This window comes from Dipodomys ordii, unplaced genomic scaffold (genome assembly GCF_000151885.1).
Source record: "Dipodomys ordii isolate 6190 unplaced genomic scaffold, Dord_2.0 Scaffold34, whole genome shotgun sequence".
Classification (NCBI taxonomy): Eukaryota; Metazoa; Chordata; class Mammalia; order Rodentia; family Heteromyidae; genus Dipodomys; species Dipodomys ordii.
This window is the reverse complement of record NW_012267250.1, coordinates 15,054,830-15,070,408: the sequence shown is the minus strand read 5'-3', so window position 1 is coordinate 15,070,408 and position 15,579 is coordinate 15,054,830. Positions and strand designations below refer to the sequence as shown.

The following is a 15,579-nucleotide window of genomic DNA, read 5'->3' as shown; positions in this document are numbered from 1 at the left end:
CTCCTGATACGACCCTGGCTCTATCAAAAGGTGTGTTTTGCGGTTGCTGAAAAGAAACCACACCTCTTTTGAAAAATCACTCAGCCTAGGAAACACTGGGAAAATATTAACTTACCTGTTCAGTTTATGGGTAAAGGAAGCACCAACCAAACCAGTCATACCTGTGGCCAGGCCAAGGCAATGCCTTCTTTCTCTCCAACTTGCAAACACCCTGATTCTCATTATGTTGTACATGTGTATTTCTTATCCTCCATAGTTGAGTGACAAGCAACCTGGAGCCAGCACGATTTCACCTGTTATCTCCCTCCGCTCTGCTCCTCACAGCACAGGGTCCTGCAGGCCCCAGGCAAGCACAGTGACTAAAACGGGCTACAGGAGGGCAGCCTCATCTGTCCCACAGCCTGGTCACTGGGTAAAGGACACCAAGCTAACACTTGCCTTTTGGTAAATTCCATGGGATGTGTAGCATTCAAGTAAGAACACGAAAGCCATGATTCTCCACAGCTTCCCAAGGTAATAGAAAAGTGGACATTTAAAAAAATCTCTTCAGCTCATATCCTTCCTGTTTTTTACCCATGAGGCTGGGGTGGAGCTGGCCCTGCCCCAGTTGCACGGGTACCAAGGTGTGACCCAGGCTCACGTTCTCAGTGATGCTGATTGGCTTAAGATGGGCACATACCCAAGTTAACCAGTCATGGTTCTGCAGGGACCAACACTAAGGCTGGGACACTAGCCAAAGGGAAGATAGGAGCCCCTTGCCCAACTATGTCCACCATTATAAGGGGAGAAGATGTGGACTGCGAATGAAGCCAAGATAAGGACTGTGGAGTTGAGCCAAAGAGTCAGAGACAGAGAAGTTCCTGGACACAGAAGCCAGCTGACAAATCAGACAACCTAGATTCCCCTACCCACCCCACCCCACTTTCGTTGTTGTTTTGGTTAGAGTTTGGTTTAGTTCAACTACAATCAGAAGGTTCCCAAGTTTAATATTGTTTTTAGGGAAGGAATATCCCAAAATACCCTAGTCTCTCTAACAAGAGGAATCTATCATCCCCCTTTATCTCTCAGTTCAGTTCCCTAAGTCACAGTGAAGGAGTATAGTCATTCCATGGTAGAGGAACCAAATCTACAGCCTGAGGGCTCACCCCACTTTATGTGGAATAGAGGGGAGAGAATCTGACTTGGCTTCCCCTTTTCTCTGCTTCCTCCTCCAACAGCCAATGAATTCCAGAAAGCTGCATCCTTACTGCTAGTCTTACACAAAGCAGGTGGACAGAGGAAAAGACCTTCCCAAGGAACTCATACAAAGTCACTCAATAAACTTCAATAAGGACAACAACGACAGGACCCAAACACTCTCTGATGACAGCTCTGTGAACAGCAGCCATTACACACAGCTTAGACAGAGAAAGGGAGGCTCAGGGAAGTGATTTCACCAGGGTCATTCAGAGACAGAGGGACAGCACCAGAGACTCAGTCAGACTTCTCGACTTTTACTTTATTGTGTTTTGTTTGCCTTTTGACTTTAAGCCTCTTTTCTATAGTATTAACTTGCTCTTCAAATCTTGGTCTCAGACCTGCCTTTCTGCCTTCTGCTTGCTCCTTCTCCTCACATTTCCCATTTCCACTGAAGCCAGAAGAGCCACTCTTCACGCCTCATTAGGCACCACACCTGGAAAGCCTGGAGACTCTACATCCTAATGACAGCCATTATTAAGAGCAAATGATAGAAAACAAACACAGGGACAGATGTCTCTCCAGTCCAGGGCTGTGCTGGAATACAGTGCAAACACAGATCATGCCTTCATCAAGTACCTCTCCCTGCCAAAGACATTCTTTCCCTCTTGTCTGCAAGCCAGCCCTGATGAGAACAGCCATCCACAACCCACCTAGAACACAGACAAGCAGATTTCACAGGTGGAGATAACTTACAAAACGATCCAACTCTCCTTCCAGACAGGAAACTTGACATACCCCAAAGGCCCCAAAAGAAAAATCTTTCTTCCTTTGGTTGGAATGTCGGATTATATAGACAGGGTCCCAAAATAGCTATGACCATACCATGCCCAACGTGGTAGGGTATGCCTGCAATTCAAGAGACTGACAGGCAAGAGGATCTAAAACTGGGGATTAAGCAATACACTTTCTCAAAATAATAATAATAACAATAATAAATATATACTGTGAAATTTATATAATCACTTAATTTTAATAAAGGAATTAAAAATAATGATAATAATGCTAAAAGAAAAAGAAAAAATCAATGAGCACACAACTATAAATCATTTTGCTTTGCATGAAAAAGAGATGGCATATCAAAAGATTCCAGGAAGTATTCCTCTTTCAGGAATATCATGCTATGAACAATTCAACAGAATACACCCTTTAAAAAAATGAATTAGGGCTAGGAATGTGGCTTAGTGGTAGAGTGTTTGCCTAACACACATGAAGCCCTGGGGGTAGAGTGTTTGCCTAACACACATGAAGCCCTGGGTTCAATTCCTCAGTACCACATAAACAGAAAAAGCCAGAAGTGGTATTGTGGCTCAAGTGGTAGAGTGCTAGCCTTGAGCAAAAGAGGTTCAGGGACAGTGTCCAGGCCCTGAGTTCAAGACATAGGACTGGAAAAAAAAAGTGAATAATCCAGCCAGACACCAGTGGCCCACACCTGTAATCCTAGCTACTCAGGAGGCTGAGATCTGAGGATCAAGTGTTGAAGCTACTCCAGGCAGTAAAGTTTGTGAGACTCTTATCTCCAATTAACTACCAAAAAAGCTGAAGCAGAGCTGTGGCTCAAGTGGTACAGCACTAGCCTTGAGTATAAGCCCCAGAATTGGCACAAAAGGAAAAAAAATAATCAAAATATATTGTGTAACTTGAAGGCAGGGACAGGAGGGGAAAATGGGTGAGAACAAAGGAAGGGATAACACTGACCAAGAAGTATTATACTCATAACCTCATTTATGGAATTATAACTCCTTTGTACAACTACATAATAATAAGAATAATCTAGCTAGCATCTACAATACCCTTATTGATGAATAAGAGGAAGAAAGAAAAACAGGGAGAGCAAAACCTACTTCAAGAAAATGTCTATTAAAACAAGTTCCAAAGGGAAAAAAAATAATTAAAGATGAGCTGTCATGTATTAGAAGGTGTGGTTTTATCAGGTGGGTTTTTTAAAATCAGGTATATTTTTCCGAAATCTTTCTGAAAAGGCAGCAGTTTGAAAATTCTGAGTCCAGGGTCAGTAGGCAAGAAAGGGAAGGTGGGCTTCTCCCAGGAGGAAGGCTTCCCTTCCTTCCAGGCCAGGGAAGCTCTCATCCTCAGTGGTTTGGGATTACCACTCATTCTGTGGCTAATTACAGAAGAGTGATTAACATTTCAAAAAAAGGGACCGGTATCACAGACTTCCTACTAAAGAGAACCAGAAAGTTCTGGGAGAACAGAGGAGCCTGGGACCTCAGAGGATGCAGAGGAGGGCCTCACTTCCCTACAGGCCAGGGATAGGAAGGGGTCCTTGGAGCCTGTCAATGCGTTGGTGGCTGTAGGGACCACTGCACCTGGAATGTAGCCCCAGGGCACATGAACAGAGCCCACCTAGAAATATCAGGAAAGGCGATGGGTGGGTTTCCAGTTGTAGTGTTGTCTCCTCAAAGGTCCATGGAGGTCGTGACCCCTCATAAATGTAACCTTGTTTGGAAATGGGCTCTGCAGAAGGGATCCTATCCTCTCCATGACTGGTATCTATGACAAATCACAAGGTCCCACTCTCCTGTGCACTGAAGGCTCCCATGGGCTGGAGCTTTGGTTCACCCCTCCTGTTCTCCTCCTGCTGTGGTTTATAACGCTGGTCAGTGCTTCTAAAAGGTCCTAATAGTTGGCCCTATCCACTTGGCAGGAGTCAGGCTCAAAGGAGGCCCAGGCTGCTGGTTCCCAGTCCACAATCTATAATAGGGTTTCCCAAGATGGACCTACATGTGTGCTATTATCACATTTAAGACACCATGGATTGTGACACACCGCTACCTGATATAACATTAACAAACACAAGCCAGGCAAGGTAGAGCATGTCTGTAATCCCAGCCAGAGTTGGAGGATCAGACCCTATCTCAAAAACAAAATACAAACCAAAGGGCTGGGAGCATGGGGGAGTGGTAGAACACTTCAGTAGCAGTGTTTCAAGCCCCAAGTTCCAGAAATGCTGCCAATGACAATTATGAGACTGCTATATAAAATTGTGGATTTCAGAGATGTTTAAATTTTTTTCAAAATGAGGATTTCTAAATAGATAAAATATAACAAATGATACTGAGCAGAAAAAGTTATGCCAACTTCAACAGGTCCGGTCATATTTTAAGACCTTCAAACCCTGGAAATGGTTAATGGAAAGAGTGAAGAGAGCATCCTCTGCTCACCTAGGGTCTTGGAGGAGAACTAACAGGAAGGCAGAATTCAAGAGGAAAGACAAAGAGGTGGCTCCTCCACCGCTTCCTCCTCTCTCCCCATGGCTGGCCACACAGCACCAGGTGCCTGCTGGGATCAGGTATCCTTCAGAGCCCCACCCCAGCAGGTGCTCTCCTGGGCAGGTTCTCTCTGGGAACTGCACCCAACCCCTTCCCTCCCTCCCCACACAGGGATATGTGTGGGAAAGAGTGAGACTTCACTGCAGGGGTCTCCACTCCCCAGCCACAGGCACAGGCACACCCAGGGCCCAGCACACTCCCATCATCTGTTAGCTAAACTGCTATTAACCAACTCAAAGTAATAAAAGAGCAGAGGTAGAGGAGGTTCTTAAATCACCTCTATAGAGGCCCAGGCTACAGAAGCTCTCCCCTCTGTGACCAGTCCGCATACACCCTGCACAGTACTTACTTATCCTCTGTAACAACAGCAGCTGCACCAGCTGTGGCTAGCCTAGTGTCCATGTATAAGCAGCTTTGAACAGGAGCCTCTTAGACAAGACTGAACTGAGGCCTCCAGAGCAGGGAAGAAACAGAGCATGAAGGCCATACTCACAGGCATGTGCTCACAACATCACTTCCTCATAACTTCACCCCCCCCCCACACCAGGCATCAGGTGAGCCCCAGCCTAGAGGAGAGAGCAGATTGCAGGGAATTCCTATGCAGGTACCGAGCTGGGGCGGGCATGGCATCCACCTCTGCCAATTAACGACTAATGGATTTAGCTGAGCAGGAATGGCTTCCACTGAGCAGGCCAAGCCCACAGCCTCCTGTCCTCCACATGTCCAAGTGCAGGGCAGATGTGGGGTACTGACGATCCTCAGGGGGTCTCTCAGCATCCCAAGTCACATGGATGCAGAGTGAATTCTACCTTCCCTCTCCATTTTTCTCTAGTAAGATTACTTTGATTTAGTATCTAGGGAATTTGTTCAAATGAGGACTTGAATCCAGCCCAGCTGAATCCAGAGCCCATCTGGCTAGAACTGTTCCTGCTCAGAATCCTGAAAAGAGGGGCTCTCTGATGGACAGATTCTTCTAAAACAACGCCTGATTTGTTCTAGAGACATAGGAGCAGTCCAGTCCACGTGGTGTTTGCAAATCCTCAAACACTAAACCTTCAACATGTCATAAGCTATCACAGAGCCTAGCTCATGAGGGCAGGTCAGCCTTTTTAATATGGTGTCCCCATGCCTGGCACATGAGAGATGTTTCACAGACCTCTGACAGATGGATGGAGGCATGGATCAATCAATGGGTGGATCAATCCATGGATAAATGGAGAGAAAAACGGATGGGTGGATGGATGGATGGATGGAAGGATGGATGGATGGATCTATGAACATACAGAAGTTGGAAGGATGATTTCACATAACATTCAGCCTCAAAAGACTCACCTGAACCATCAGGAATAGACCTTACAAAGGTTGGCAACATCTTGACAGTAGCTGTTGGATTAAAATCTCGGGAGAGGCCATTCTGCATCTCCTTCTTGAAGCGAGTCATAATATCTATCAGAGTTTCGTCGGAAAGCCTCATGGCATAGAGATACTTGTCAATCTGGGGAAAGGATGAGAAGGAAGGAGAGTGAGGCTGAGATGTACGAAGGTCATTCAGCTCAAGCCTGGCTGGCGTAAGAGAAGGCAGAGGGGAAACCCGCCTGCCCAGGACAACCCAGCTCCTGCCAGCACTGTAAACACCTATGCCAGCGGATCACATGATGGGATGTCACTAGCCTGACATCAGTCATGATGCCCAGAGAAACCTTACAAATGCTCTGGTTCCAGTTACCTCACAGCATATGGCCTGTACACGCCAAGGTATTGTCCGCCCCTGGGATAGATATTACATGAAGACAGGCCACGATGGAGTAGGCAGAACCCCTCCAGCTGCTTTCCCTGTGAGAGGTGGCTGACTCACCTTCACGTGGGCAGCAGTGCCACAGAGGTTAAGAATGAACGAGGGCTCTGAGTCAGCCAGCTGGGTTCAAATCCCAGCTCCAGTTCTTAATAGCTGCGCCAGTCTCAAGTTTCCAAAACCAAAAACACTGAGATGACAAGGAAGGCCTAAGTTAGAGGGTATTGTTAAGCTCAAATGAGAAAGACAAGCACTCAGAACATAGTAAGTGCTCAATTAACACCAGCTAGTGTGAGGCAGTGGAGCTGGCAGGTTTCCTTGGGCATAACTTCTAGATATAGTGGCCACAGGGCAGAACCTTCACAGTACATGAGGTGGCAGGTCAACAGCAGAGACCTTCACTCACCTTTACAACGCATGGTCACAGCCATAGCCCCCATGGCCCTAGGTGGGGCCTGTGCACTAGCTCCAACATTTCCATGCATACCATGCTGTTCCCTCAACACCACCAACCAACCTGCTCCTGGTCCCCAGGTTCCCAAACGACAAACCATAGGCCCCCAGACTGCCACTAATTGTTCTTTCTTCAGGGTTCCCCACATAATCCCTCACAAGTGAATGAAAAGCCAAGCACAGGAGATCTGCTTTGAAGCCAGCCTGGTCAGGAAAGTCTGTGAGACTCTCATCTCCAATGAACCACCAAAAAGTCAGAGAAGTAGAGCTGTGGCTCAAGTGATAGAATGCTAGCCTTGAGGGGCTGGGAAGGTGGCTCAGTGGTAGAGCGCCTGCCTTGCATGCATGAGGCCCTGGGCTCGATTCCTCAGCACCACATAAGCAGAAAAAGAAAAAAGCCAGAAGTGGTGCTGTGGCTCAAGTGGTAGAGCGCTAGCCTTGAGCTGAAGAGCTGAGGGACAGCGCCCAGGCCCAGAGTTCAGGCCCCACGACCAGACCCAAAAAAAGAAAAAAGAATGCTAGCCATGAGCAGTAACATCTCAGGGGCAGCACTGAGGCTCTGAGTTCAAGCCTAGGACTGGCACAAAACAAAAATAAAACAGAATTCAAAGACATTCAAGTGACTGGGCTGCAGATGAGCCACCCTTCCCCGGCACTATCCCTCAGCACCTCTGCACCAGCAGCTTGTCACCGCCACAGTGTCTGTGCATCACTCGTCCCCCCCCCCCCCCCCCGCCTTCCTCAGTGCCGGCCAGGAAGCCCTGCCCACCAAGGCTCCCAGCAGACACAGGCAGATTTATGAGCCAGCAAGGTGGAAAAGACCTTGATGCTGATTTGCTCCTGAGACCCACATCTCACGCTTGCTGTTCAGGGTGACTGGAGTGTCCCGATGGGAGGACACAGGGTGCTCAGGCCCCGCCCATCTCTGACCTCATGGATAAGCACCGCGCTGGCAGGAGTCTGCCAGTCCTCTATGCCAATAGAAAGCCCCAGCTACTTCCCAGCCACCTTTTCCTTTTCACCTTGCAACAACGCAACATGGAAGACAACCAGAAAGCACAGGAATGGATTAGAAACTTCCAAAAGTGTAACCCTGGGAATAGACAAGGTGTTCTCCGCTAAGGCTGGCAGCACCAATGCCAGCACAGTGCCTTTAGTCTGGAGGCATCAATGTAACAGAAGTATGCCAGGGCAGTCCTGGAGGGACATGTCAGAGCATTGAGGCACATGCAGGAGCAGGTGTGCTGGGAGGAACACGTGTGAAGAAGAAGAATGTTTGCACTCCAGAGAAATAACTTCCGCATGGATCAAAGAAGACAGTACAAGAAATGAGACAACCAGAAGGACTGTGAAGACCTACAGCATGGACTCGGGGCATGGCAATTAAAAAATTAAAATCATGTCTGTCGTGTCCTAGCTACTCAGGAGACAGAGATCTGAGGATGGTGGTTCAGTCAGCCAGGGCAGGAAAGTCCATAAGACTCCTATCTCTAATTTACCACCAAAAAGCCAGAGGAAGTATGGCTCAAGTGGTAGAGTGAAAAAGCTTGGAGTGAAAAGGTTCAGCGACAGTGCCCAGGCCCTGAGTACTGGCGGAGGAGGGGAAGGGAGGGGAGGGGAGGGGAGGGAAAAGGAAAGGAGGAAAGTCAGTATGGTCTGAGTATAGACCTGTTGTCCCCTCTGCCTTCAGGTAAATGTCCAGCCCAGGAAATGAAAGTTTGCATCTCAGCCCATCGCCGCCACAGAGGAGCAATTCATATAACGCTGGCTGCCAGAAGACTGCTTTATACTTACACATGCTTTATATATGTTTCACATATATAACAAGTGTTTCCACATCATTTAAAGGAGATATTCTTTTTTTATTGATTTTTTATTGTGAAAATACCATACAGAGGGGTTATAATTACATGAGCAAGGTAATGAGTACATTTCTTATCAAGCATTGTTCTTAACCCCAACTTTACAGACTCAGAGACTGAGGCTACAAGAAGTTGAGGGATGAGTTCAAAGCACATAGCCAGGGGAGGGAGGCCTAAAGCCTAAGGCTTGTCTATACAATCCTGGGGAAGGCAGGTCCTCCTCTACTCTACAAAGGGCTGATCTAAAGCAAGCTCAGATGAAGAAGAAGGGTTTCCTCAGATGAAGAGGAACTTCTAGAAAAGGTGGTGTTCTCTGAAGCTCCACAGCCTCCCCTTCCCCTTCTCCCCCGCCTCCTAGGGAACAGTATAAGGAGAGGCTGTCCTCTTCCCTGCTCAGCTCAGGTACATTGAGACACGAGACACACAGGGTACAAACCCTCTATGGAAAGACACAGGAACTGGGGCTGAAAGTGCAAACTGGCATGGAGCTAGAACTGAAGCTGAGCCTCATGGAGCTCACGAGGAGGTAGCAAAGCCTTTTCCTTTTTCCTTTTATTTCCTGGCAGTACTAGGCCTTGAACTCAGGGCCCTATATTTGCAAGGCAGGCACTCTTACAGCTGAGCCACACCTCCAGCCCACGCGGGGTTTCTTGTCATTGGTCCTCAGTAGGTCAGCAGGGAAGAATGAGCCATGCAGGCTCAGGGGTCAGCTGGACAGAGGAGCCATCAACCCCCAGGTACCTGGCTGCAGTGCCCAGCAGGCATTCCCTGGCACAGGCCTCAACACACATGAGCCCAATGGGCTGCAGCCTTTTGGGGGCCCAGAAGCATCAGTACTAGAGAAAAGCCATCAAGGCAACCTGAAGAAAACTCCCAGGAACCAGAGGACCACCTTGTACCTGGGCACAAGGCCTATTCCCTCTTCAGACCAGTCCTGCCTGCCATCACTCTGACACATTTGCTCTGGAGCCTGCAAGAAATCCAGCAGAAGCCAGCATGATGGTGCATGCCTGTGATCCCAGCATGCAGGATCAGAGGTAGGAGGATCATGGATCAAGGCCAGACTGGGCTACATCAGGAGACTTTGCTTTAACAAAAAGGAAGGATGAACAAAAAACTCAGTAGGAAGGGCTGGCTAAGGGCCCAAGGGGTTTGTCTTTTTCAATCTCTGTCCTCACCATGGCATGTCCAGATGCTCTGTCTTCCTTCCCCTTCTTTTCCTTCTTCCCCCCCCCCCAACACACACACACACCATCTTATCACTGCTCTTAGGGTCCTGGCTGTCTCTCATTCTCTGCTGCCCACAGAGTCCTTCCTGTGCCCCCAACCCCACCTTACATTTGGCAGCAGGGTAGCCCCTGCTCTGGACTTCTAAGGCAGGAGCCAGGATGGGAACCCCTGGCCATCAAATGCTCCCTCTGGAAGCTAGTGCCTGGCACAAGTATGAGGCACAAGCAGCCAGGCTGTCAGGGAAATGGGCACCTCCTGCCAGCTCAGGACCTGCAGCTCCTGCCCGAACCTGATGACCACCTCCCATCCAGCCTCCAGGGCCACCTCTTCCTGCCCCTGTGGGAAAAGCCCTGCCTGTGAGGGGAGAGCCACCCCGGCTGCACAGAGCCAGCATTCTTTCCCAATACTGTTCACACTGTCATCCCCAGTAGTCCTTCGGTGGGGCTGAGGGAGCCTGGAAGCTCAGCAGCTCCCACAGCTGGGCTCAGCAGAGGGAGCCGAGACAGCACAGCCTCGCCAAGCCCCCGGCAGTACGAGCCAGCAGCCGGGCACGGGCCCCATCACAAACATGGTCATGCCTGGCCCCAGCCCCACCTCCTCTCCCAAAAAGCACGCACATGTGCACACACGCGCGCACACACACACACACACACAAAACAAATTCAAGGCTGGACATGCCCAAGTGAGCAGGCTGGTTGTGGCAGGACAATGGTCACTACTGGCAACGGGACATTTTCACCTCCTAAGAAGGGGGCAGGGCCATGGAAAATTTCACTCCCTCTCCCATTCACTTTCTCCTGAATGAAGAATGAAGCAGAGGCCAGGCACTGATGGCCCATACCTGAAATCTTAGCTACTCAGGAGGCCTAGATCTGAAGATCGCAGATCAAAGCCAACTCAGGCAGAACAGTCCATAAGACTGATCTCCAATTAACCAAAAAGCCCCAGTGGAGCTGTGGCTTGAGTGGTAGAACATGCTAGACTTGAGCACAAAGCTCAGGGACAGCACTCAGACCCAGGGTTCATGCCCTAGGAGCACTAAAATTTTAAAATAAAAATTTTTAAAAATGAGGCAGAGTCAGGAGGATGGCATATACCTATAATCCCAGCACTGAGGAGATTAAGGCAGGGGATCATGAGTTCAAGGCCAGTTCATGGCTCTGTCTTTAAAAAAAAGGATGAGGCAGATCAACCAGCAGGACTAAAGCTACTCAGAACATGCCTTTAAAATGAACTGGCCAGGGCCAGGGCCAGTGGACCACATTTGTAAGCCCAGATATATGGAAGACAGAGACCAGAGGATCACAGTTCAAGGCCTGCTTTGAAAATTGATCTGAAGGGCTGGGAATGTGGCTTCGTGGTAGAGTGCTTGCCTAACATGCATGAAGCCCTGGGTTCAGTTCCTCAGTACCACATACACAGAAAAGGCCAGAAGTGGCACTGTGGCTCAAGTGGTAGAGTGCTAGCCTTGAGCAAAAGCAGCTCAGGGACAGTGCCCAGGCCCTAAGTTCAAGCCCCAAGACTGACAAAACAAAACAAAAAGAATTGATCTGAGAAGTTAGGAGAGGGGATGAAGAAGAGGGATTAAGGGGATGAGTCTGCTAAAGGTATATTGTGTGCCGATATGGATATGTCCAAATAAACCCCCCCTTGCACAACTAGTTGATACCAATTTTAAAACATGGAAAAAAAATAAAACTTGTAACTGCAAGAAAAGGAAATTGGCAAGATCCCAGCTCAACCAACAAGCCACACACCTATCATGCCCAGCTACATCTCAGCTACATGGCACACCATGGTAGAAGAATACTGGCTTGAGGCCAGCCCAGGCAAAAAGCAAGAGACTCTCTTGAAAAGTAAGTAAAGCAAAAAGAGCTGTGGGTATGGCTCAAAAGTGACAAACAGCCAATTTAACAAGGACAAGAGGCCCCAAGTTCAAAATTTCAGTACCACCTAAAAATTTTTCAGTAAAAATACAATGAACTTTCCAAAGCAAGATACATTACTTGCAAAGGCAACTGGAGAGCTGGCAGTAAAGGGGAGGAGAAAGAATGTTACCTAACGCCTAGGGTGGAGATTTCAACATCACCTTCACTTCCCTTTCCTAAGGAGAATGGCTGGGGACAGAAGGGGCTGCTGCTGAGAGATACATTAGCAGAGGCTTTCTGTCTGCTGCCCCAAGCCAGGACTTATACCCTCGTCATTCCTGTACACTTCATAGCAAAGCATGAAATGAGCTGAACACCAACTGCCAGACATGAAGCCACACTTCAACACTTGGGGCCTTTTCTCCACTCAGTATAATGCTGAGAAATAGGAAGGAAAAATGTCATCATCTCCATTTTGTGGGAAAGGAAATCGAAACCAGTGACTCATACAAAGTCACATGGTTTAAACAAGGCACAGAGTCTAGAGTCCAGGTCTTAAAACCTGTCATTTGGAGCTTCTGCTTAAGCACATCCATTCTCTCTCATGCGTTGGAAAGAATGAGAACTGCAGACAAAGAGAGCTGCATTCAAATCCAAGATCTGCCATGCATGGGACTTTCAATACTCTCTGGGCCTTGCATTCCTCTTCTAAGATGAGGCTGTATCACCTCCACCTAAAAGGTTTATAACGTGACAAGAACAAAGTAAGCATCAAGTAGCATTTGTTTCCCTCATGCTCCACTGACACTTCGGTATTATTGGGGAATTCCTGGTAAATACATAACTTTAAAATGTACCTGTGACAAAGGCAAAGGAGCTGGATACCTGTAATTCCAGCTATTAGGAGGTAGAAGCAGGAGGATGGATGTTAAGTTTGGGGATAACAAGGGTAAAAAGACTCTTGAGAACCTGACTCAAAAATAAATAAAGTGAAAGGGCTGGGCAGTGGCTCAAATGGTAGAGCCCCTGCATAGTAGAATCAGGCCCTGGATTCAATCCCCAGTAGCAAGTAGGTGCACACATTCACGCATGTGTGCGCGTGCACACACGTGCACACACGCGCGCACGTGCGCACACACACACACACACACACAACTGATTCATTTATTTTCAAATGGTTTTAGAGCCAGTGTGATGGCACACACCTATAATCCCAGTATATGGAAGGTTTAGGTAAGGAGACCAGGAGTTCAAAGCCAGCCTAGGTGACATAGTAAGACCTTGATTCAAAATAATAGTAATTACTATTATCATTTTTAGTTTTTATTTTAGAAATATTCAAACAGGGCTAGGTATGTCGCAGAGTGCTTTCCTAGCAAATATGATGTGCTGGGTTCAATTCCCAGGACCACAAAGATTAACCACAAAAAATAAAGTACACACAAATGCATAATATTAAAAAGTTTTCCTCCAAGCTCCAGAAAATGAGAGACAGACAGACAGACAGACAGACAGACAGACAGAGACAAGAGACAGACAAACGATACACAGAAACAGAGTTTTCCATCCTAGGATCATTTTCCTACCTAACAAACATTCAAACATTCTGACAGGTATCAGTGTGGGTTTTTTTGTTTTGCTTGTTGGTTTGCGTTTTTGTTGTTTCGTTTTTTTACTTCCCCACCCCCATCCTAACCCTCCAGGCTTGGTGCCAGACTCTGAAGGTGAAACCAGGAAGTAAACTAAAAAAGCAGTTAAGCTCCCTTCCACTTTCCTACTTTTTCTTTTCTTTTCTTTTTTTTTTTTTTGTGGTCGTGGGGCTTGAACTCTGGGCTTGGGCGCTTTTGAGTGCTCTACCGCTTAAGCCACAGAGCCACCTCAGTTTTCTAGTGGTTTACTGGAGATAAGGGTCTCACAGAGTTTCCTGCCCGGGCTGGCTTTGAACTGTGATCCTCAGATCTTGACCTCCTGAATAGGTAGGATAACAGTCATGAGCCACGGACGCCCGGCTTTTCCTACTTTTATATGCTAAGACAAGGATGAGGAAATCTAAACCCTGCCTCCTCTTTTGGAATGGTAAAAAGCTAAGAACCTCCACAAATGGGTAGAGATGGAAAGGTGAGATGCTTATCCCAGAAAAGAAAGCCTGAAAACCCATCTATGGTTTCATGCCAGCTCAGACGCATCTCTGTATTTTAGAATAATAAGTAGCCCATCCAGGCCAGGCAGAACCACAGTCTAAGGGCTGGGGGTGGCCACACCTCAGACCTGATGCATTCTCCCAGTATGAAGACCACAGAGAAGAGTCCCTATTTAAAATTTTAACTCCCATTTCTTGCATGGGGAGCAGGAAATATTTCTCTCTTTTTCCACATCTCCTTACTTTCCCCTGTAATATTAAAATAAATACTTGATAAAACTTTCACCTTTGAAACTCTCCTTGTGAGACACTGAAATGCTACTGACTTGTGGCTCAAGGACTTGTAGTTTTGCACAGAACATGGGAAGCTGAGGGAAGCCCTCAGCCATCCTCCTCTGGCAACCTTGTAATGCTATGGCTCTTTCTCTCAAAGCCACATCCAAACTGACCTTGTGCTGAGCACACACTCCACTCCACCCAACCCTTCACTGACCTCTCCTAATCCCTGAGACATTGATGTTACTACAGAGCACTCAGCTGGCCCCAGCTGATTTCTTTTCTGATCGTGCATGGCCCACACTTCTGCTCTGATAGGAGTATAGGCACACAAGGGCTGCGCTTTCTGTCCTTTGTGTGCTCTCAAGCCCCGGGGATGGTGCCACATGGTGACTCTCGGCTGGGCGGGGTAGCTCCTCTGCTGGGCAGGAGGCCTCTGATGGCACCTAACCCAGGGAGGTTTCACAGGGTTTGCTGGCTTAGGAATTCCTCTGCCCCTAACGGCCAACACTTTAGTGCCATCTCTAGCACCTCTGAGGTGTATTTCTTCCTCTCAAAACATCTCCCTTGCTGGCTGAGGCTTGAGGGACACTAGAGGCTGATTAGGAGGCTCCTGTTCCTGCTCAAGCTTCCTAAAAACTGCTGAAATACTGCAGATCACAGAGGAAATGTGCTTGAGAAAAACCAATTCCACTGTAAACTCTCCTCAGTACAAACGCACTAAAGAAGAAACGAATATGCAAAAATACCTAAATCCCTTAGGGTATGCCAGCCTCCTGCACTACTTTCCTGTTGCTCACACACCTGAACTGCGGGTTTGGTTTCAATGGTTACCGACTGAGCCCCAAAGACTGTTTATGCAACTTTGTTTACTCATAACAAATCAGGAAGAAAACAAAGCTCCCCATTCATGTGTGTGTGTGTGTGTGTCTGTCTGTCTGTCTGTCTTGTATTAGGCTTGAACTTAGGACGTGGGCACCATCCCTTAGCTTTTCCACTCAAGGCTAGTGCTCTACCACTTGAACCACAATTCCACTTCTGGCTTTTTGCTGATTAATTAGAATCAAAAGCCTCACAGACTTTCCTGCCCAGGCTAGAGTAAAACTATACTCCTCAGATCTCAGCCTCCTGAGTAGGTTAGGATTACAGTTGTGAGCCACTGACATCTGGTTTACGATCCCTATTCTTAAGTGAGGAGTCCCTATTTTTTAGAGGGAAACTTCACAAACCTTTACCTGCATCTGGTGATAAGGCCATAAGGAGGAATGTGTGACCAGGTCCATGCTGGGCACCTAGCCCCATCCAAAATCTACACCGATGGTAAGGTACCATCTACACAGATGGTAATGACTTCACCTTACACAGAAGCCCAGACTTTACATACAATCAAGCAAAATTGTCCCAATCACCTAGCAAGCAGGACAGCATGGGC

General features: G+C 47.6%; 1 protein-coding gene across 1 annotated transcript in view; it reads right to left on the bottom strand.

Moving 5' to 3' along the window:
• Positions 1–15,579, bottom strand: part of Hk1 (hexokinase 1) — a 58,692-nt gene that overhangs the window by 30,715 nt on the left and 12,398 nt on the right. The window contains exon 2 of the mRNA XM_013017169.1: positions 5,859–6,021. Within this exon, the coding sequence (XP_012872623.1) occupies positions 5,859–6,021 (163 nt within the window). The remainder of the gene's footprint in view (positions 1–5,858; positions 6,022–15,579) is intronic.